Here is a 25,340-nt window from a genome sequence, read left to right as displayed (position 1 = left end):
TAATGATGAGTGTTATTTTTTATAAGTATGATTTATGCTGCTTATCATCACACACCATTAGACAAAAATGCACAATTAGAGATCCAAGCAGCAGCTCTACTCATTTCAGCTGTCTCCCAAATGTTGTGTTATGCCTGCATTTTAATTTAACAACTGTGAAGCAGGAGAGGAAGATATTCTCCACCTTTCTTCTCTTTCATCCTCAAGCAGCACATACTTACCCTAAATTATATATATATATATTTCTTATTGAAAGAATGCTAAGCAAAATGCTTTTTACTCTGCTTGCAAATGTGGAAGTGAAGAGTATCTATATGATAACATAGGAAAATGACATTTTATGGTTTTTAGGTTTATGTCATCTCTTTATGAGCTATTTTGACAACAGTTTTTACATATTTTTCCTTTCACACAGACACACCACTTCACCTTGCTCTCTGGTATGTAACATCCAGAGGATCACTTGGCAGGATATAGCATAATTGTAGCATAATGGAAAACATTCCAGGAAAAGTTTATTATTGTTCTTTGTGGATCTAACTTAATACATTATCAAAAAGCACAGATGATTTAAACAAGTTTATTTTTTGATTCTGGTTTTGATAGGCAATATTCTAATATTCTAAATATTCTAAAGGAACGTTCCATAAAATATCAATTTTACAAAAGTCCAGCACCTGTTTATTTCTTACACTGACTGTGATTCACTGAAAACTAACATTTTATACCTTTTCATGTACCTTTTGCCCTGGCTCCATTCCTTCTATATGCTCTGATTCGGCAGGCCCTTCACCAGCTGCCATTTTCCTTTGAATGTGTGCATTTTGTTCACGCAAAGCTACAATCTGCAAAAAAGAGGAAGGAAATGGTCAATATACATGAGAAGGAAGAAAACTACTGAGCAGACAATTTGTTAGAGCTAATAACATCTTGACCCTATTTTGGCCTTTTGTAGCATTTTCAAAGTTATACTTGTATGTGCAGAGAAGCTTAAAAACCAAGTACCTTAATGATTAACAATTCAAGAGAATCTACATAGTTGACATTGTCTTTTTTTATCTTCTGTCTTTACTTTTGTACTAGGGTACTTTTCCTTTTCTTTTTTTTTTCTTTAGGTTGAAAAATGAAAGAGCTGTTTGTAACACTACAAGAACAAGACTCCTCCTTTCACATAGAAGCAATGGATGTCAAACTGGCATTACAGCATTGCAGGAAACCAGTACCAAAAGTCTATGAATCAAAACTAAGAGAGTGAAAAGTGCTGGCTTTCTGCCAACTACCTATCTGTTAGTAACTCAACATACAATTTAAGTGGATTTTGTTATGTAAAACATGCATGTAAAAGTCCTCTGCTGTGGCATTCATTGACTACTTTAGTGCATATGCAAGCAGGTTTTATTGTACTAGATATATAATTTTTATTTATTTGCAGTGCTGTTAAAAATCTCATGCAGCCAGGGGAAGATAAGCTGTTTTCTCTGTGACTTTTTAGCGTACTCTCAGACAACAAACAGGATGGAACAACTGAGGTCCTAACAAATTTTACTATAAGCTGGAAGATCTGTATAATAAAAAACTTAATTATTTTGATAAATTTCCCAGTTAGATCTCTCTGTACAACAGTGCTTTTATGAGCACATAAATTCTTTACTGAATGTATAAGATTGTGTATTAAACATGGTGAAACACTAGTAGGATGTATAGATGACATTTTTGAAAAGGTGCTGTAAATTTAAAGGCTTCTATCACTGAATTACTTCTGCATAAATCCTGAGTCAGAGACACTAAGACTCTGTCTTGTCCTAGAATACAAAAGCTTAGGGTAGGAGGGAATATTTAAGGCAGTACTACCAAGTAAGTGTGTATAGCAACCAAATTTTTCTGGGAGATTTAATTTAATTTACATTTAAATAGTAGTAATTTAGTTTGGAAAAAAAATACTTTGCAAATAAAAGATATTATCTTTTTTTTTCTTTCTTTTTTCCATTCTGATTGTAAAGATAATTTGAATCAGCATATGAGATCTCAGGGAAACACCACTTAAAGCAATATTCTTCCTTAATATAAATATTGAAAAACACTGTCATATGAGTCAGGATGATTCACTCCTTACTAAATTTCAAGTTACAGTCCTTGTAGAACTTGTGTGACTCCCACTGATTTCAGTGCCAAGACTAAGACTTGAGTGCAACATTTCACCCAAAGCAATTACAGGAAAATATGAGTGAGAATTAAAACTGTCTGAGATTTAAAAAATACACTGAAATTTAATACATTTTGCTTAAATATGAGAATGAGGTCTGTCTCAAATAAAAAAAAAGCTCTTTATAATATTATTAGATATAATTTGTAGACAGTAATCAGTAATTTAATAACTTTTCTTTTTCTGAGTAATTTTCTTGTTCTTTATGTTTCAAATGGTTCTCAAATCTAAACTACAGAAACCATTGTTCCCACCAAGCAGCTTTATCTATCAATCAGTGGTAAAAGTGACTATCAGGTAGATTAAGGGAGATACATTAATGTATGTATTAAAAAATTCTGGTTTATGGAGAGTAATTATACAACATGCAAAATGAAATGTAAAAATCACAGGATACGTTAACTGGCAGCCAACAAGAGATCTGAATTTTATATGGCAGTGCTTCATTAATCCATTAAATGTAGATTTCACCATACCTTCATTTGGAATTATCACCCATGTTTAATACAAACCCTTAATTGCTCTTTAACTCAATAAGAATATTGTATAAACTTTACCACAAAATTTTTTCATTTCATCACATATTCCACAATGATTTATTTTTGTTAGACTCTGCTGGTCTTCAAATATCCTAGTATCATGGTTTCTAAATAAGTAAGTAAGTAAATAAATAAACAAATTATCACTTCAGAGTGAAAGGCAAATAATTTCACATCATATCTCGTATCATTATTCTGGGGGATTCAATTGATTTTTGAATGTTTGGGAACAAATTTTTTTAACAAAGAAATCATTGTTAAAAGCTTTTTTTTTTTCAATGGTTTTATTACTGTAATGAATGCAGAGTACCTATACACAGGAACAACATGAAGTTTGAGGTCTGGCATGTCGCAAAAATTTCATCTCTACGTTAGTTGTCTAAGATCCAAGTTGTGAAGAACCACACAACTGACTTGTTTTCATACTTGTAGGGCAGAATTAATGCTCCTAAGGAGGCATGGAAACCCTTGCATGTCTTACAAATAAACATGAATTTTTATTTACAGTTTGTTGAAGCAAAGTGTTCTTAATTGCTATCATACTCTTGTACTTTTTGTTATTTAACTTGGTCTTTCAGTAATGTGCCAATTACTTCCAATTGTGCTAATATAATCACAGAACAATTTTCTTCACAGGCACCCAAAACATGCCTGAATGGATAACGATGATGAAATACATAAAGGTGGAGACACAGAAGAGATTAAAGTTTTTCCTAGGTAGCCTCTGAATCTTCTTAAATGCTAATGATCACTACAAGAGTGGCCAGTGATAAAAACACAGATCTAGGTAATGATTAGTGATAGTTCACCACAGATAAAAATAATATTACTATTTGTCATATTGATGCTTTTATGTTTATGATTTCCAACTTAGCATATCTACTACGTAACTTGTAGTACCTACATACTATTTAAACCTCTAATGTTAAATTCTTAATAGTTTTAATGCTAAATTCTCTTTTGAAAATGTAAAAGGTGACGTTTTTGCGGATGGAGCCATATATGCTATAACCAAAAGAGGAATCAACAAATAAAACAACAGATTAATAATTTTTTTTTTTAAATGTGGATAAGTATCATTGTTGTACCCAAAACTGACAATCAACCTTAAAGTTCAAGTCCAATATCTGGTTATGTATGGTCAAACATACCAGATGTTTCTTCCTTATTCTGATTGTAGGCCTCAAATGATTAGATTCCTTTTCTAAATTGCTATCTGAGACATTGTTTTCCTACTTAGCACACTTTTCAATATTTGATCTGGACCCCTGCAGCACATTTCAGTGTGACTCTTATCTAAATCAGGTGTAAAGCTGCAGAGATGCTGCTCTCTCCGTAGCTGGGTCTAAAGACAGCTTCCTGTCACAAGTCTAAATTGAGCTTGCTGCTAACATTGCCATTGCTGAACTGAACAGTTGTTTTTTGATTGAGGAAAACTCCAGTTTAAGAAGATTAAAACATAGAGCTTTACTTTTCTAGTTGGACCTTTTTAACTTTTGTGGCATAGCCCCATGAAAATATCTTATAGCCTAAAGAAACATTCCTTTAGTTTGTTCTTTTCCCACAGGCATGTTGATCCTCAATGCTCCTCTCACTTTTGTAGTCAGTTTTTATGACTGACAAGGGACAATTTTAAAATTTTAAAACATTAAAGACCTTCTTTAAGTTTAGATTCTTTCTTCTGGATTTCAAAGGTACACAGAAACAAATATCACAATTTCTAAAGTCCCACTCGGTCATAATCATTCTGAACATATCCTTACACTTTTACCTTTTTGTCTCAACTCTAAAATATTTTCAACTTCCCTAAAGGCCAGTGTTCTGTTTAATTCTGGTAAACATCCCTACTATATTACCCACACAAATTCCCTCAAAAATCCCAACAGAATTTGTGTCCAATATCTATAGACATTGCAGAATTATACAAAGTTTTTATTAAGATAGGATTACAAAAAAATTCATGTTCAAAATGGCAACTATTCTCCACTTCCACAAATGACCAAATCTACATCTCATGCCTATACTCTTTAAAATAAAAGTCTGACTTCAGGGAAGTTACAGGAATATTAATTTCAAATATTAAAATACACCATAGAACAGAATATCAATACATAAGCCAGAAATGATCTGAAGACGTATCTGATGTTATAGAACCACAGTCATCAGGAAAGTTGATGAAAAGGATAACGTAATATGCAATAATTCCATAATGAATAAAAATGACAAAACTATAAATCAGTAAGCAATAGCATAGATTCCATCTACTTAACAATGAAAACAGTCTGATTGCTATCTGCACTAAGACATACAAGTGAAATAAATAAAAGGTTCACATTATAATTGCAAAAAATACTATACCATGAAAGGTAACCACTGAGGAGAGGAAAAATCAGCACTCAAAAGATGGCAACATTTCAAGTAGGCTCAGTGGACAAAATAAAAACAAGTGGGAACACAGAAACTATACTTGAAGATGCAGTGGATTATTCATGGTGCAGTCTCCCATAGGACAGAGAATGAAGCAGGGAAAGCATTTCCCTTACATATTTTCTTAGGGTATTTTTCAAAATAATTAGAATTTATTTCAGAGGTGATCAGAATCCTTTTTTAAACATATAATGACTGAGTACCTATGCTGCTGAAACTTAATTAATTCTGTACTTCAAATCGAGTGCCCTCATTGTTTTAGGCTTCAGGTAATTAAATGTACTATGAATATTTAATATATTCACTTGTAATAGCAATGAAAAGGACCTACTAACTTACTGTAGTTATTTAGTTAACAATTGCCTACTATAGATCTATTTTTAATTATGTACTTGTTAGTCTGTGCAGCCTGATGCCATCCAAAAATCTGTCTGTTTACAGAACTTCGCTTTTGTCTTTTTACTCCTGAACACATATTTCAAGCATCAATGTAAAAGCTTTTATTAGATTTCCTATGAGAAGTAAAACTGTCTTGCTGCCAGACTTTCCCTCAAGGCATCAGCGTTCTTCAACTCCTTAGAGTTTTATTAAGCAGTGTATGATGTTTTGCCTGCTTTTTGACCCATGTTTTGGTGTTCTGAGATTTTTTGTGAGCATGTACTAAAAAAACCAAAAAGATGACTATTGCTTGACAAGCAGATGTGCAAGAACAAGCCTGAACCAATTACTTATTATCTTGATAAAATGACCTTATAATAATAATAATAATACAATAATAAATCTAATAAAAAAGCAGCACATAACCTACAAAACACCGAGAAACTTTGGAATTCAAAAAATTTGAAACCCCTCCATGTTGGTGGAAAAGAACAAAAGGCTTTCCTTATTCTGTTATAATCATGGTGACAGTTGGTCCATAAGTAGCACTGGCAACTCCTGGAAGGAAGAATTTAGAGACATAGAATAGTTTTGTGGTTTGAAAGCACAGGGAGACTCAGAGTTTGGAAGTCTGAGCTGATTGCTGATGAAGTCACCTGTTAAGATTTGGGGTGAATCAGATGATATTGACCAGTTAGGGACCCAGCTAAATAACACCCTTAGCACTAGGCTTTCCCTGTTATTGTTTTGACATCTTCAGGGAGAAGCTCTGGCTACTATCAATGTATATTATATATTGTAAAGTACAAGGATGATATTCTGGGAACGTTTCCTCCTATAGCAATTTTCTGTCCTTGAAATCCTGGCCCCTGAGGCCTTGTTCCCAGTGCCACTCTTCTAAAAAAAAACTAATTCTCTGTATCTGACCCCAGCACAAAGCAGAGTCCACTTAGAGGAAAAATGCTAAGTTTCAGCCTTGGCATCCTGTATCACTCAGTGATGCAAGGCAAAATTACAATAACTGGAAAATCTTGAACTTATCCGGCTGGCACAGAGCAGAATAACTGAAAAGCCAAAATGTTGAATGCTTAGACTGAAGTGGTTTTCTGATTCATTCTATAAATGTTGGAGAGAGAAACTTTGCCAGTAGGACTCTGTGTCTGGAATAGGTGGGATGAATGACATACATATCTTTTTCTCCTGACTGAGGGAAACCAGATGATTATCTTAAAGTAGAGGTCCTCATTATGATGGCTAAATTTAAGCAAAATAAATACCACCAAAGGACAAAAGTTCCAGAAAAAAATCATGTTATGAAGGAAAAAGCATGCCTGTAATATGGTATTAGACACTATCCTTGTCCTGCCCACTTCACAGGCCCTGTGTTAAAAACTGGTCCAGTTACCTTATGGATGCATACCTGAATTCTCATAGTGCAGAATACTGTACACAGAGAAAAAAAGCCATAGAAAAAGTAGTTATGTTTTAAAAGTGTATGGCCTCTGTGTAGGCTAAATAAAATCTTATTTTAACTTTAGAAATAGTTGCATAATTAATTTTGCTATTGATTTTTTTGTTTGATGTTTTTGCTGTTTAAATGGTCTTTAAAAACAGTTGCCAGATATGGATTTAAATGTAATTGCAGTAATAATCTTGATTTAATTTTGCTTTCCATTGAATAAATGACTACAGTATTAAGGGATACAAAGTTATTTCATTTAATTAGTAAATATATTAGACTAAATGTATACTGAATTTTCTTTTTGTAGAATTCTTTCGAATATTTAGAACAGTAGGCAATTTTTTTACTTAATTATTTCAATTAAATTAAAGAGTTCTAGAATAAGTTCAATATAGTATTTTTTTTTAACAGAGGATGTATATATTAGGCAGTCCCCTGAAAGTAAAAATCTGAATCACTTAAAAAAAGTAAGGCATTAAAAAGGAAGACATTTATTTTAACTTTTGAAAAGCTATTTTGTATAAAATTACCTGACCTGAAACCACTGAACTTGTTTCTTCTTCCACCATTAAAACAGTTATGTCCTAAGCAATTAAACTCACTGTGTTTTAATTTACTACAGCTGGCAGAATTAGAAGGCTTTTGTTTAATTACTTCTTAACAAGTTGTTTCTTTTCAAATGGATAGTATGCTAAAACAAACTTCCTGTGATTGTATTGTGTCAGTTTTCCACCCAGTTCTTCCTTGTGCCTTTCAGAGTACAGTGAAGTTGCCTCCTTGGATGTCCCACATTCTTCTGTTGTAGCAGTCTCATTTAAACAGTGTTCAATATCAGATTTCATTCTACTGAGAAAATAATTAAGACTCCTGGTCTTCCTTCTGACTTTGCTTTAATCTTTTTCACAGGGATTGTTTGTGTTAAGCTCTATTAATTGCAGCATGGGGAACAAAAGATGCTTCCAGCCTGAGGTGATTTCCCTCTGCCTCCAAAAAAATTTAAATCCTAATTCATTAACATAAATTCCTGTTATATGTCTTGACTTTGTGCTAACCTCAACAGAGCCTTCCAGAAATTACCGGTTGAAGAGTTCATAAATATTTCAACAGAGTGATTACATTTGTCCAAATTCTACAGTTACTTTTTCATTATTAATATTTTAGTTTAGTTATAGGGCCAGAAATGCACATACATTTTCTGGACATTTCATATATAACTTCTGAAAAAAAAACTATAATGATAACCATCATTTTGCATTATCAGGCTCTTGTACAAACAATACACATTTTTTTTTTCCCCACTCTTTCTTGGAAGAAAAACATCGCCTGGAATGCATACTTGCAAAACCTTTTCAGGAAAAAAAAAAAAAAGGGGGTCTTTTCTGAATCTGAGTAAATACAGGTATTAAAAAAGGATTTTTTTTTTTCACCTGCTCCTGAGGGCAAGTTCAGGAAGAATGCATCTCATTCAGTGGTGGTCACCTGGATACCTACTTTAAAGTGTAATAGAAGGACTTTCATAAAATCCTGAGATATGTCAAAATGTTAATTTTTGTTGTAGTTCATAATGAATAAAAAGGAATATTCTAATAATCCTTTTCATATAAGACTTTCAATATTTAATTAGCATCCCACTGGATAGTTTCAGCTTTTATTGCAATTTTAAGAGTCTATCTTTCAAGGTCTGACATATTTAACTGCAGTACTGTGAGACATTGGTGCCTGCATCCTCTTAGTCTGAGTTTTTCAGCAGGATATCAGAGGCAGCACTGTTGCACACAGGATGTACAAAGGTGGTACCCAAGGCACAAAAATTCATCCTCTGTTACAGGGACAGGGTAAGGTTACGCAGGTACAGAGAAATATCTGCTGGGGATTTGAAATTTCTTAGCAGATTCCTCCAGTCTGCAAAGTAAACGCAATTTACAAAACAAAGGCAAAATAAATTGTGATAGTGGTGTCTGAAAGTCTTTCCATGCCCTACATTCCAGCTTCTTGTCCCACTGCTTTCTGATCACCTGCAGCCTCAGGGCTGCCAAACTATAGCAATTCCAGACTAGCACAGTACACACTTACCTGCATGTTTTCACACATATTCACATTACTGAATAAATCCCTGGTAAATCTGCAGAGCAGATCACTCAGGAAATTATGAACAAAACTCAATGTAGGTGTTATAATGTGATGACTTAGAAGTAGTCAAACCAGTATGAAAAGACTGGAATGTAAATCTGGTTTTAAGGTATAGTGGCAAGTTTTTAGAATGCGCAATTAAATTTTGCCTAAAAGTAGATACCTTATGCAGTTTTTAAAATTATTCTGGCAAGAAGATTACCCACTTTGAGGCTTTAAGCATACTCCACTTGAATAGTTCTATTTCCAAAAATGCCTAAAATATACGTTCTGAAGAACTAGGGGAAACCCCTGTATTCATACATATGAATATAGCAAATGTATTTGTTTATGTGGTATTACTAGCTCTGGAATGAGACAAGAAACCACGCAGGAAAGCCAGAATCATTACATGGCACCTCTTGGCACAATAAATCATATTTGCATGAAAAAAAAGATACTTCTAAGTTCTATCATGCTGACAGTATTTGCATGATCCCAGAGGAAGCCTTTCATTTGTCAAGCTTCAGGGTCTTCCATTAAAGAGTACAGAAATGGATGTAACCACAGGCCCTGCAGGAGAAGCTGTTGTATCACAAATTCTGGCAGTAAGAAGTGGAGGTATCAAATGAGTGCTTGCTGCTCTGAAAAGGCACACTTGGAACACTACAAAGATATCAGGATTAGCAGGCTGACTGCACTTCAGCAAGGCCTATTTGAATTTCACTACATAAAGCAGTGCACTGGTTTAGGTAGATCTGGCAAATATTATGCAGACACCTGCCATTTAAATTCTCACAAGACTTCCTAAAAACCTATATGCTAATCAGCAAGACTGAACGAACTCTTTTTATAGTTATGGGCTAACAATTATTTTCTTAGCCTGAGATAAAGATAAGAATGTTTTAATTATTTCCAACAGTCAATGGGACTGAGTCTCAAAATCTAATTTACTTAATTTTCTACATTGATTAAACAAAGAGCCCAAGCAGGGAGCTTGCCTCGTCTTTGGATAACAGTGATGAAACATATAGTAACATGGTCCACTAATAAAACCACCAAAGTATTCCTGAAATGCTTGAGAGCTATCCATGTAAAAAATAAACTTAATAAAACCACATGGATAAGTGGCTTTCAGAGAGATGGATCTTCCAAGAGTGGAAGATAAAATCTGTCTCAGTATTGTGATCAAATGAACTTCATAGAACTGACTATATATATATATATATATATATATATATATATAGTCTTTGAGAAACTGAATGCAAGATGATCTTTAGGCTTTCATAAATTATGTCTTCATAAATGAAACTTATCATAAATTCCTTCAGAGTCTTTTAAAACAACGTTTAAAAAATAATCTCCCTGAAATGGCTTTCTGTAGTGCTGAAATGCTTTAGGTTTTCTGTTCAGCAATGCAGACTCTGAGCTTTGCGATCAGTTATATTTAAACGTGCAATATGGACTTAGAATTTTATTTTCACTACAGGTGGGAGATAAAATAATTATAGACCATAGAGCATTGCAATCAACATTAGCCACAATTTGAGAGGAAAAAAGAAAAAGACGGTAAGGAGCCTTCTGAGATTGAAAAAGTAACTTTGGAAGGTGGGGAATTAAATTTCCAGCACTAAAAATACATTTTGGGCTCATCTGGGGGAAACAGTTGGTTTTTTATCTAACTTTGCACTTTTTTTTGTCTCCCATTCATCTATTTAAAACAAAAAGAGTCAGACAAATTTGCAGTTAAGACTTTTATAATAGCACTCTGAAAATTCACTCTTAAACTAAGTGTTCATGTCTGACCTTATCATGTCTGATAACCTTAGCTAGGTTTCTTTTATAGTTGCCTGTATTATAGTGTATTTCCTTGCTTTTTGAGTGATGAGCTTTCCAGAAACGTTATACAATTGAGCCCTTTAAAATATGTCCCGACATGTCAAGAAAAACATTGCTTTATTCAAAGAAAAAAAATCTGTAGGAGTTATGAGTAATACATTTTTTCAACAGCTTTACATCTCAAATTCTTCTCTTCCCTTGACCTTTTATTATTATTGCTTTTTAGCTTTCATTGCTATGGAGAAATACTCATTAAGGTGAAATCATCCTGATGAGGGAATCTTTATAACCCTTGTAGATTAGAGACTAGTAGGCCTTATGAAAGCAATCTTGTACATTTGTGCTATATAGAGTTTAATATAGCAGAAATAAAAACAGAATCTCTCCACTTTTACTTCTTAATAGGAAAGCAGTGTTTTTGCCTTGTTACCACCACAAATGCAGCATAAGTTCAGCAAGAAAATGCACAGATTTACAGCAACAGTTTTTAAGCTGATCAGAGAAGCTTTGTAAGAGACAGTTGACTTAAAATGTCAGGGGATCTTTACCCTGCAGCAAAAGGAGAAGGTTCTGCACTGAGCTCCAGCCTCCACTACAGCTACTTCACAGTTTAAGTCTTTACCTTCTATCATTTTATCAAAGAAAACTAAAGCATCTTGATCTTAAAGTTTATGATATATCGTGATTATTTTATTCTTATAACCTTGATGTAGGCACTGCTCTCAGCAGCTTTGGTTATATATTGGCCTGCACTTTCAGGCTCTGCTTTCATGTCACTGAAGTGCAAACAATGAATGACAACATGCACAAATGACAGAAGATGCTCTGAATCTGTGTCAGCCTCATAATTTTAACCAGAAAACATGAAAATACTGAACATACACGTGATCTTTAGTAAAAAGATCACATGGTGGTGGTTTGTGTTTGTGATAATGATTGACAAGTCCTGGCCACCACTGTTTTATTGACATGCTGAAGGTCACTTCTCTTCATGACAAGAGTACTGTGGTCCAGGGGTAGCCCCCAGCTGTGGCACTCAGATGGCTGCAGCAGAATACTGCCTGCAGGACCTCCTGTCACTGCTTACACCATCACTGAGCCCTGACTCCTTCTGAGCACTAAGTGCCTGGATCAGCATTCATTTCTATACTTTGAATGTAAGAATACACTAACATTTTAGGCTGGTAATGAGGCAATAGGGTTTATTCGTCTCCTCTGCTTCATTAGGAAGTCTGAATCAGATTAAGTGTTACTGTGTTGCAATATTGCACATAGTCTAGACCATGCCCCATTTATTTTTATGGTTCACTGGCAACACTTTGTAAACTCAATAGGAATCATTTAAAGTAACTGTGCAATTGCTATTAATAAAAAAATATTCTGTAAACATTTTTCATGGATTAGCAGGAACATTTCAGTACATTTTATTCATAAACCCTTATTTAATTATGTGAAAATGTGCTGCTTGGTATTTGTCACAAAACTGTATGAGATGCAGCATAAAGAACTGTCTTTTACAGAGACCAGAACAATAGAAAAATAATAACAAAATCATTTGTATGGCTGCATGTATCTGACACCTGCTGACTAATTTTTCTTGTGTTTTTTTCTAAACAAAGCTCAGCAAAAGAGTAGCAAAATTATTATTCTTTCATTATTGCTTTAACAAAGGAATTAGTAATGTACTTAAATTAGGATAAAAAATACCAAGAGTTTGTTGGTAGTACAGGAACAAATTTACAGAGGATCAGAACTGAGGATGGATTTGGCAAAACCATTATGATCTTCACTGTTTTCAATAATATATGAATTATTGAAATATATATACGTAGTATGTGTAAATTTATATATACAGATATTATACACATACATATTTATACAGACATTGTGCATATAACTACATATGGTTATATATATTTAGACATATAAACATATTCTTAGTACCCTGCACATTGAATCTGAATATAATAATGTGACTCTAGGGCTTTCTGTAGTTGCTTTTAGTACCTAACCTTTTATTTGTTTTATATCCATACTTAAGCCATAAAATTCAGTTTGAAAAATCCTACTCAGTTTCAAATGAAGTATTTAGCTATTTGCACTGCAAATAACTTTTCCTCTTCTGATTAAATTAATATATTTCTCTTTGAGTAAAAACAGTCTTCCACAATGTATTCTTTGTCAGCATATGGTCACCTAGAGACTTTGAGATTATTTAGATCTATGTTGACTGGACATATCTGTTATGAAAACCCTACTCTGGTGCATGTATAGTTTTATTAGATTTTTCTATACAGTGTATCTGTATTAAAATCACCACCTGTGCTACTGATTGTACAAAACACAAAACCACAACAGATGGATAGGATATGAGTAAAAATCCAGAAAGGAAATTAATCCAACCCTTGAATGACAATTAAGGAATATCTCAAACTTGATCTGCATGTGCGAACTGAAGAAACCCAATTTAAATCTACCTTCCTATCTGTTGAAATCAAATCACAGTAGAGTGAGTTACAGTCTATAATTCAAATACTAAACCAAGGTACAAGTTTAGTTTTAGTCAAATTTTAATATTTGTCAATGACATTGCTAATGGGAATAACTTTTTTCCACAGATCTCTCCAGTGAAAATCGAGGATATGGTCCTAACTGATATGATTTTTAAATCTTTTTCCATGATAATGAACATTCTTCATAAGTGGAACTTCTAAAGTAATGCTTTTATTCTGGGATTACTGAAGAAAAGCTTCTAAAGTGTCAGCCATTTCCTAATATGAAAAAATTATACATTCTTATTCTTTTTTTTTTTTTTTTTTTTTTTTTTTTTTTTTTTTTAGTCATAGTCAGTTCTGCTTTTGCTGTCTTTCATGGTGATACAGGCAGTGGGACTGAGTGCATCCTTGGCACATTTGCTGATGACACCAAGCTTTGTGGTGTGCTCAACACACTGGAGGGAGAAGGGATGCCACCCAGGAGGACACTGACAGGCCACTGACAGATGGGCCCATGCAAACCATGTGAAGTTCAGTAAGGCCAAGTGCAAGGTTCTGCACCTTGGTTGGGGTAATCCCAGGTGGACAATGGATTTGCAACAGTGCTGAGGAAAGAAATTTGGGGGTGTTGGCTGATGGCTGAATACGAGCCATCAATGTGCATTTGCAGCACAGGAAGCCAACCATGTCCTGGTTTGCATCAAAAGATGCACAGCCACCAGCTGAGGGGAGGTGATTCTCCTCCTCTATTCCACTCTCATGAGACCCCATCTGGAGTGATGTGTCCAGATCTGGAGCCCCCAGCACAGGAAGGACATGGAGCTGTTGAAGTGAGTCTAGAGGGGGGTCTCAAAGAGGGCTGAAGCACCTTTCCTATGAAGACAGGTTGAGAGAGTTGGGGTCGTTCAGCCTGGAGAAGAGAAGGCTCTGGGGAGATCTTAGAGCAGCATTCCAGTACCTGAAAGGGGCCTACAAGAAAGCTGGAGAGGGACTTCTTACAAGGACATGTAGCAATAGGATTAGGTGTAATTGCTTTAAACAACAACAAAAAAGTAGATTTGTCTTAGATATTAGGAGAAAATTCTTAAATCGGAGGGTGCTGAGATGTTGGAACAGGTTGCCGTAGGAAGTGGTGGATACCCCCTTGCTGGAAGTGTTCAAGGTCAGGTTGGACAGATCTTGAACCAACCTGGTCTACTGGAAAGTGTCCCTGCCCATGGCAAGAGGGGGTGGAACTTGATGATCTTCAAGGTCCCTTCCAACACAAGCTATTCTGTGATTCTATGATATGTTTCTATATGATTAAAGTTGTTCAATCTAGTCCCCAGGTGCAATGTCAAGCAAGCTGGATCATTTCCTATAGACTGAAACAAGTAAAACAAGCCCTCTGCAACTCCTCTTGGAATAATTCTACCTATACATTGATAGTTCCTATTAATATTAATGAATTTAATATTTCCTAGTGCCGATATCTTCCAATTGAATTCCCAGAGATACCTGAATATCTACTTTTCCACCATCAAACGCAAAACGTTTTTTTACATTGATGGATCCTGACTAAAATTATTTCTATATTTGTTTATATTACAGACTTATTATGAGAACTTATTTGCACTAAAATAAGAAAAAACCCTGAATTTAAAAATCTGATGATATGACTACTTAGGAAAGCATTTACCAAGATACATCTATTCTCTGCACATCACCTGCATAGCCTCTGCTCCTACTTTTCTAACAAATATTTTATCACTAAGCTGTTTTATTAGCTTTAGCAGAGAAGTAGAAAAACAGTAATAATTTTCTTTGTGGCCTATCAGTAACAAATCTAGAACCCATTTGTCACACTTGTGGACATTGCTCTGATTCCTGGTAATGGAGGCCCTATACAAGCCTTTGAATGGCAAATTACTCTTGATTCACATTATTGCTGACAGTGCTCACAGACACTATTTTTTACTGCATTGCTAGTTAACTACATTACAAATTTGCAAAATGCTTTTAGAGCTGTATTTGGACAGTTTCACTGAAGTGTCTCAATATGAAAAATAAATGACACATGTTTTGGTTCATACATCATAGGGAAAGTAGATTAGGTAAACTATGGTAATGGTAAGTAATGGGTAAAAGAGAGTACTGTGATCTTGGTAAACTATTTATAATCTGGTTTGAAATTTAGTGGATGTAGATGTTTCTAACAAATCATGCAATATTTAACAAATATACACAAAACTGCATAATCATTCCAAAGAAGCACATTTAACACAAGATAATACAATATATTGTTCCAGCAGATTAAAACCAGAGGAAAATAAATATTTGCTTTGCATTTTCATCTAGATGGATGCACAAGAAGATTGTTAGAGACAAACAATCAACAAGACTGATTCTTGCAGTGAAATTGTCTTGATCTACATAAAACTCATTCGACAAGTATCAAATGACCCTGAAGCTGATAGAGACAGACAGATAATCAGCTTCATTCTTAAAGCTGGATTTATACCTCCAGGACAAAATAGCATACATTTCAAAGTTTATGAATCCCAAAATAAGAGATCTAAGACAAGGGACATATTCTTCCTGATATCTCATGAAATTCACTGTGTACACACTGTGAGCAAATTAAAGTTTAGGCATTAAAATTTTCACTGATATTCTTTGTACAAGTAATAGTGAGTTCTACAACACAAATCGGCTTAACATGACTTTAAATATAAGTTATGCTTTTTACTTTAGCAAGTTGGTGTTTTTATAATAAGATTTTCTAACGTAACCTCACAAAACCAGGGCTGGTGAGAGTTGTACTCCACTGAGTGGTAAACTGCCAAACATACAGCATTGAATCCAGACTGAAACTATCCCTGTGTCTAATCTCATGCTGACAACTAACAACCCCTAAAATAACCATATAGAAATAACCTTCCAGTTTCATTAATCATCTGGAGTTTTCAAGTGTGTAGGAATGGGTGAGATATGGGTGAGAAATATGTGTTAAATAAGAAATCCATAAAACTTTTGCTAGAAGCTTAGTGCTTTGTTATTCTGTAATTCTCTGGAATAAAGTAGAGAAGATATCAGAAGATCCATTCATCACTTTCTGGGGCAAATTCTTCAGCTTCACAGCTCTATGTCATATATTGATATAGTTGCTTGCAGTCGTGCAGAAATGTTAGGCATGCTCCATTATCCCTATTTACTGATGAATATAAATGTAAGAAAAAAAAAGCTGTGGAACAAAAGTCTCTATCTTGTCATCAATTTCAACGTTGAAGTTGATTTCCATGAAGATCATGGATGACAAAACCAGGAACGAATTCTCATTCAATTAGTGTGTAAAAAATAAGTTGGCTAGCAGAACCTTGTTGGAATTTGAAAATGTTCATATTTGCACTGAAAAACAACACATTTGTCTTCATAATGTTCATAGGCAGACACTATTGTACCACTGAGCTTTGGTATTGGATATACCACTTGCAGGTTGTCTAATTGCTAGCTGCAAATTATAATCTTCAGCAGCAAAAGTGTATGGAGAGACCATGGGTTTTGTGGAACCTGATGAAAACCAGCATCATTTTAAAAGCACCCGAGGGGTAAGTAAATGTAGCTATGGTTTACAGTAATTTTAACTAAAAACAGGAGGTAAATTGTTCAGAAAGTTGTTAACAATATCTACAATCCACATTAGCTACAAGAGATACAATGCACAGGACAACATCTACCAGTTGTGAACAAATAATGGCTTCCAACACAGAGCACGAAAGAAAAAAGTGTGGTAATTTTGAGTATATCAGGTGATAACACTATACGGATATCTGTGAAATTTAATCACTGTAGACAATTATGTTGCCCAAGTCTGCATGAAATCTCTAACCCAGATTGCTATGTTTAAAGGGCCTTGCTACTGCAACTGATCTATTGCAGCAAAATAATACAGTCAAATAACATTTCCCCGCTGTAAAATGTATATTTAAAAAGGTTTAATTTTACTCTTTAAGTATATACAGATCCAACTTACTGTCTCCCCCATATCTAGATGCCCACTTCCTGATTCAGAGAGCTTCTGCTTTTTACAAGGAATAAGACACCTAAATTTAGACACCCAAACTTGAGAGTCTTAATTCTGAGGTGAATCCTGTGCTCTGTGAGATATAGGATAAAATTTATTGCTCATAAATATGTTTTAATAGGGAGCTGATTTACCCTTTAAGTATCCTCTACTTTGACACAATTTCAAACCAAGACTTTGTAAGACCGGTTAATGTAAATGGTTTGGTGAATTCTACCCCTGCAACATTGTTAAACTACAGTAAATGTAAGGATTCTCTTGATAATTTGGTGTATATTTTATATCATAATTAGTAAACAGGATTGACTTTTTAAAAATACTAGAAATTGTTAGCGTATTTTAAAATATTACATATAATCAAAAGAATTTCTGTGCGGATTTTATGTGAAGAGGAGCCAAACTACATGTTCACTTTTTATAAAAACTAATGCCACCACAGACTCAAAACAATCAAAACTACAATGAACCATTTGGAGGACAGTCTCGTTTCTGAAAAGTTCAGATGAACCACTGACAGTGAATTATTCCCAATCAGTAGCCACTATTGGAACCACAGACCAAAGCCTTTTCTGTTATCCTCTTATGATTATATGTAAATACAAGATACATAAGCTAAATTCTTCCAGTGAGTCCAACAGTCTTTTTCTATTGTCCCTGCAGCTAAAATTCAACGTGTGTTACTATTCCCTATTAAATATGAAGTGCTTTGTGAGATGGTATTGGCAATTAAAGCTGAAATCAGCTTTGCCAGAGTTCCAGATGTTTTTACTCATTTTTAATGTACGTAATATGCTACTAGCTCTATTAAATGAGAGCTATTTACCACCTAGTGATGGAAAGCTATAGTCTATCTCTCAATATTTTTTTGTATCTTGTATATAAGGATATTTCCAATACATACTCAGAAGCATCTGCAGTTCCTCATTGCTCGGTGTCAGAGACAAAGCCATAAGCTCTCAGAGAAATGTGATACCTTAACATACAAATTTCTGCTACTTTTTATCCTTGGAACTGATACTTAATCATAGACTCATTACTCAGAGAACCGAATTACTACCACCCTGTTATGTTTACATATAGTCCTGAATTTGTAATGCACTCTTACAATGAATATGAGAAAATGGATATAAAAGAAAATTTAAATTCTGGTGGGAGAACAGAAACTGAATGACAGGAATACAGAAAATACTGAAAACCACATATGTAAATTCCTTGGAAGCTTTGCCCATTAATTTTCATATAGAGCAACAGATTTTAAAGCCCTTTATTATCTGTGCATTCACCGTGGAATCTAGTATAAAACCAGGCTTATATATTGCAGCTCTATAATTAATTTTGTCTTGTTTAAATTACTCATTCTGTGAAAATTCTCTGAACTCTTGTTCAAATGCATTAACTGTTTGAAAATAATCCATTTGTTCTCTTCTACGTTTCTTCCCATCTAGCTCTTTTTTATTACTATTTAATTGAATTTCTATTTTTCAGCTTGAATGGTTCCTTTTAGGAAACTGCAAAAACAGTATTCAGATTGTGTTAATGATCACATTATGCTTGACTAAATCTTCTAAATTTTTTTAGTGTCAAATAGACAAAAAATCTCTACAATAATTTGAAGGTTTGGGGGCAAGAATTGCTATGAAAATCCTGTTTCAATTGAAATTAATTGTGTATGGTTTTACTTCTTATTGTCAATACAAGTTTCATGATTTTTTTTTTTTTTTAAACTTCAAGCTAGGTGATGCTTAAAAGGCCTGGTCCCAGGCCCAGTGAAGTGAACTTGGATTTGATTTTATCTTGGATGGGAGCGATTAGAGAAGTGAGATGCATCTCAGTTGGCTTGGATGACCAAAAGGACTACTTTCTATTTAATAACTACTAGTGCAAATAACAGATTATGCAACACAGTGTAACTGAATAACTTGAACATGAGTGTTCTGTAGATTTTGAAATGGAAGAACAAACAAGTTTATTTTTGCACAAATAAAGTGCACTTTCTGAGATGAAAGGGATAATTCAAAATATATAGCTCCTAGTTTATAAAAACGAAGCATTAATATCAATTGCAGATCCTATTTTTAAGAATTACTTTAAGAAAGTAACTTTTTCTAGCTTAATATTGGAAAAAAATCCTTTAGGAGTCTCTATTTTGCACTATCACACATTATTCTGAATTACAGGTATTCCATTTTCCCAGAATTATTTGGTAGTTCTAAAAGTTCTTCTGTGGCCGTTTTCAGGTTCTGCCTTAAGGCTGAGTAAAATGACACCACCATAAGGACATAGTCCAAAGTATCTTTAAAGTAATTCTATTATTTTTCTGTTTTATTTCTAACAGTGTGAGAAGCACACATCAGGTGGAGATTGAAAATGTGATAAGGATGGTAAAGGCACCAGCAGACTCAATTATCTATATTTTCTGGCCAAAGAATCATCTCTCTTTAGTGCAAAATTCCTTTCTATATGTGTGTTTAGTTGTATGTGCAATACAAGTATACGTTGCTGTTTAAACAAAAGAGAACAGTCTGCAGACTTCCATACAGGAAAAAAATGTCTCTTGTCCAAGTTCACACTAGTTATATGGCACCCCAGTTCACCACAACACACTGCAATTAAAAGGGAAGAGATTATAAACCTAAATTTCAAAGTCATCCATAATCCTTTCTCCATCCATATGAAGATCCATATAATGTGTATATATACGTTTGTGTGTTTTACTTAATTTAATTTTAAAATGGACATTGAGGTTATTAAACGGTTTATAATATCTGACACATTTGTTGACATGTTTGTTGGTTCACTCTTTTTTTAATTAAGAAACTTGGGAATCTGTCACTAGCTCTTGAATTTTTGTTTGCTTATAAGGGAAGGGAATAAAGGGAATAAGTCAGTAAACAGAAGGTTGTATCAATCTTACAACCACATTAAACAACCTCCGAGAAGCTTACTCAGAATGTAATTTATATTTTATTTTTCTGACAGTTTTAAGAAAGTGACAGGGAACACATGGGACAGAATATTAAAGAAACTGAACCTCAAAAGGGGAGAAAGTGTTTTATGTTACCTCCTGGTTAGCAGCAGCTAGTTCTTCTTCCAGTGCAGAGACTCTTTCTAAAGAAACCCTCAGTCGTTCCCTTACCTAGAAAAAAAATCAAAATATGTGCAGTAACGTAATTTCTATCAGTCTTTAAAGATTATGTAATCTGCCATATGCAGTGCATGCCTTGCCAGTCTGTTTACAGGCATGTGAGTTGCATCTTCTCTGGAGACATACTGTGTAGTAAACATTTAAACCTAACTATAAGAAGACTTTACCCATGAAAATATGTGTTAAACTTTAAATGCTATACTGCTTTTCCACAGTTTGCCTATAACTTTATGGCACACATAGCAAATGCAAATATTTTTAAAGCATGTTAGGCATAAAAAGAAAATGTTTTCCACAAGCATCTTTTTTTACAAAGGGTAAGGAAAAAAAGACATCTGCAAATGTTTTAAGTCCACTCCATGAAAGATAAATAATCTGTTAGTATTAACAAATAGTAATGTAACAAATGAATTGAAAAATAGCTTGCAGCATTGCCTTCTGGCAGACATACTGAAGATTTTTGGTATCATCATGCAGGTTTTTGGTTTTTTTCAACAAGTTTTAATCAAGATACACTCTCATAGGCAGAAAAGGCTTCTTTGTACCAGTTTCATAGATGACTTACACCATTCTAAGGATGTTTCTGGTCTACTGAATTATTATTATTACATCTACTGTTCAATATTCATTATTAATATAAAGAATAGTAATTTAATATCTCTGAAGACATATTTACTGTCGTCTGAGTGCCCTAGCCCAGCAGCAGCTCATGTAGTGATAACCAACTTATGCTAGAAATGCACAGTGCCAGTCCCTCAATACGAGGCAAAAACAGAATTAAAGTGATCTCCAGTGCTGTCTGTAGGTGATGCTCTCTCTGCTGACCCTGAAGGGAGCCTGTGGCAGCTCCTCTCCTAATCGACTCAACTTCATGACACACCTCACATTAAAGGACTTTACAGCCTGGCTAACCAGCCAACACTCCAGATATATTTCTACTCCCATTCGAGCTACACTGAAGTCATGCTGTTTCAACTGATGACCCATGAATATTTAAGGCTATTAGCAATGGTTGTGTGGAAAGTGAGCATATTCTATTAGACCAACAGATGCAGCTGGAAAACAAAGAAAACAAAAATCATTCTTCAACATACATTAAAACATTGCACATTGTCACCTCTGTAGAATTGTTTTCAGACCCTTGACAAATACAGGAGACCCCTGGAAAGGATGCATACACCCTAATGCTTTCATACTTTTTCCAGTGATAACTCATAGTCTAAGAAACATTAATTTTCTTTGCATACTTTATTTATCATTACTACTCATCGAAGTTAAATTTTCAAACTACACTCCATACACCCAAAGACTGGCTTAGACTTTCAACATGTGAAACCTGCTTATTAACAAAACTGTAACACAGCATGTACGCTATTTTTTTCTCTATTAAACTTTAAAACGAATTCTAAATCTAGTGACCAAATACATATTCATAAAACGAACACTACTGAATACAACTAACTGGTCTTTCTAACAAATGCAGATCTATTTGCTTATGCAGTATTTTTGAGTTTTTAGTCATCTTTACATAGTTCAGATCTATAAAAACCAACCAAACAAACAAAACATTGAAAAAAGTATTTTACGTTCTTACATAAATGATTTGAATGCTCTCAGGTAAACTGTAGTTTTACTGCACATTAGCAATGTTGCTAGCATTAATAGAACAGGAATCATGAGTGAGAGGTGCTCAAAGGAGCAAATGGAAAGTTAGTTGAAGAGTGTAACGTATAAGAAATGCCCTAGACTAGTAAGAATTTTCAAACCCAGTTTCTCACTTATTAATTTCTTTCTGTTCCTTCAGCACTATAAGACTGAAAAAAATCAGCTATTAATGCTCTCTGAGTATCTTAAATGAACATTTCCTATAAGGTATAGCTATGTAAACAAGAGCCAAGCTGCTGTAACTGGGTCTGCCTGTCTCTGAAGGGATGCAAAGGAAGTTTAAGCTGTCTTGGAAATGGCAGTGACTTCCTCACCTCTGAGTGGCAGTGGTAAGAGTAAAAATTGCTACAAATTTTCATGGCAGTTTCAACTGTTTTTTTACACCAGAGGAATGTAGTGACAATATGCGATGGAACTCAAAGCATTTTTATTTATTAATTTTTTGTACTATTGCCCATCAAAGTTTATGTAAAACTTTTTAATCACAAAGCACTTCCAGAAAACATGCTCATAAAGCTTCAGGTTTATGGTAGCACATAAGCTACCCTCACATTTATAATTTCATTCAACAAACTTGAAATATGTAGAATAGTTTAAAATGTATTTTCTAAGTGTAATTCATAATTTATATTTAGTTCTATTTTTCATAAATATACTTCACATGGAACGTGTAATGCATTGATTATTCTGGTTGTACTTGAAAAACTGGAATTGTTTAAATAGCTGAAAAAGTATCTCATTTCCTTTGCCTTTCCATTTTCCTATTTTAAAAATCATATTATTCATGATATACAGTATCATGTCACCATGTCACCAGTTCTCCTACCAGTTCCCAATGGATGTTTGATGACCTGCTTCCCTGTTCAGATGGACAAAAAGTCCAAGATAGTATGAGTCCACTGTCTGGCACTCACATTTCTTTTGTTTTCCTACTCCTACAATGGTTTCTGCCTTCCCAGAGGTTCTGGATTCCTCTGTGGATCCCAAACTCTGTACCTTGCTTCTCTTCCCACTGCCACTTTTGTCTTTCAGTAGTACTCCACTACTGAAGTCCTGGTCCTACCAGTGAGGCATGGAGTCCTGTCTCAAAAGGCCCAATTTCTAAGTACAGTGTGAGCTGGCAGACAACAGTTCCATAAAAAATGTAAAAAAAAATACATAGAAAAATAACATATTCCTCTGGCTTCAGTCCTCTTGAATGTAAATCTTGAAGAGGGACAAGATGGCTGAAAGAAAATTCACAGTTCTGCTAGCTGCCAGCAGCAGAAATTAAACACAATGAGTCAGGAATTTTCCTACTTTAAATTTTCCTACGTTTGCTGAAACCTCCATGTTCTCAAGCCTAAATGTTTTATAAATGAGAATTCATGTTTTAAAAATACAAGTGGCATTCATTTGGAATGGTGTTAGTATTTGCAAATCAACTAGGCCAAGTTACACAGGAGGAGGAGGAGGTCACAAATCCACAAGGAGCAGGAATTTAAAATTTTATCCGTGACCTCTATACGCTGTGGCAATCTAGAACTGAATCCTATGGATAGTTTAAAGCCTGAAAATAGCAGTATCTGGAAATAACACGCAATTTTTTCAAAGAATATTTAGGAGACATATTTTTTCCATGACACTTCAGAAAATCAGGTAGATAATTAATATCTTTATTCTGAATATCAAACTATTATATTAAAATACTATTTTTTTTCATTCTTTTCCCATTGTCAGTAATAATACGTAGCAGTATGAGTGGGACACAGAGCAATGGTTGGAAATGATTTCCTTTGCCTTGCCTTGTCTTTCCTCCCCTCTATGTAAACAGCTAATGCACTGCCTTTTTATATAAAAACCTAACCAAAATTGCAGTCTAATGGCCCTTATTTATTCTCTGAATATAAGCTGCTAAAAGAACATAAACCCACTCTACCTTGGCACAGAGGACTTCTTTTTTCTTTTCATCAGACCAGTGAAAGAGTAATTCAGTGTTTACCATGGTGACATTGGAATGTTGACACCAATTCTTAATGTTCAACCATATGCATAGCAACTAAATGCATAGCAACTATTAAATTTGAGGGAAATCTTTGATTCTACCAGTGGAAAAGAGGAAGTGCTCTATCAATGCTATGGTCTGAAGGCAAAATCTGCCCTGGTTTACCACCCAGCAATTGTAACTTTTAAAACTGTAAATTTCTCACTATAAATTTATTTTCGGTCTTCAATTATTTTAAAAATACACCTATGAAAGAACACAAAAGCTGAATAAAGTTTTCATATTTGGTCACTCACATTCCAGGAAAGAATAGAGGCTACAAATTAGAAACTATTATGTGCAGTATACAAATACTTTGAAAAATATTTTACTCTGAGCAAATTTATCAGTTAGTAATGGTCTCAATGGTTTCCTGAACCTTGTGATTTCATATTAGATAACCTTTCATATGGTGCTACAACTAACGCCTCTGAAAAACCATATAAAAATGTTCTACAAAGAGTTTTGTATTGGATTTCCTCCTGAAATTTATGTTCCAGCATACAAAACACATAGAACGATCCTTGTTTCTGAGAGGTGCAAGAAAGGTTGGTGCTCCTGCTCACTACCTTGTCAGAGGCAAAGGAGCAGGAAAAAATTAAAACTATTTTTATCTGAAAATAAGTTTTTTTTTCATCTGACGAATAGAAATTAATGGTTAGAAAATTACATTGTTTTCTCTTTTCTGGAAGTCAAAGATAGTAAAAGTGAATAAACAGAGTTCATAGAAGTAAGCATTATCTTAGTGGGCTTCTGTTTATCACTTCAGAAATACCATACTCCTTAAATGTTATATGCTCCTTCAATGTATTTCTGTTTTCTTGAGCACTAGATAAAGACTTAGTAAACAATATTTCATAAAGTAAGACTCATTGGGTGATCTATGAGAATATGCCATAATATGCATTTTTAAAGGACAGATTACCATTACAGTGCCACAGACACAGCTGAAAACAGTTATTTTTCTTTGTATAAGAGGGTATATCCATCAT

The 25,340-nt window shown here is 34.2% G+C and overlaps 1 protein-coding gene across 7 annotated transcripts in view; it reads right to left on the bottom strand.

Moving 5' to 3' along the window:
* Positions 1 to 25,340, bottom strand: part of PPFIA2 (PTPRF interacting protein alpha 2) — a 289,947-nt gene that overhangs the window by 74,456 nt on the left and 190,151 nt on the right. For 4 of the 7 annotated variants that reach the window (XM_071766166.1, XM_071766115.1, XM_071766133.1 and 1 more), the window contains 2 exons: positions 20,577 to 20,651; positions 729 to 845 (listed from right to left, as the gene is read on the bottom strand). In XM_071766166.1, the coding sequence (XP_071622267.1) occupies positions 729 to 845; positions 20,577 to 20,651 (192 nt within the window). Of the gene's footprint in view, positions 1 to 728; positions 846 to 20,576; positions 20,652 to 24,243; positions 24,301 to 25,340 lie in introns of those variants that run through there. The other 3 variants (XM_071766123.1, XM_071766150.1, XM_071766157.1) reach the window with 2 other exon arrangements.

The sequence above is a fragment of the Heliangelus exortis genome, chromosome 1 (assembly GCF_036169615.1).
Source record: "Heliangelus exortis chromosome 1, bHelExo1.hap1, whole genome shotgun sequence".
Taxonomy (NCBI): domain Eukaryota; kingdom Metazoa; phylum Chordata; class Aves; order Apodiformes; family Trochilidae; genus Heliangelus; species Heliangelus exortis.
This window is presented reverse-complemented; position numbering and strand designations above follow the sequence as displayed.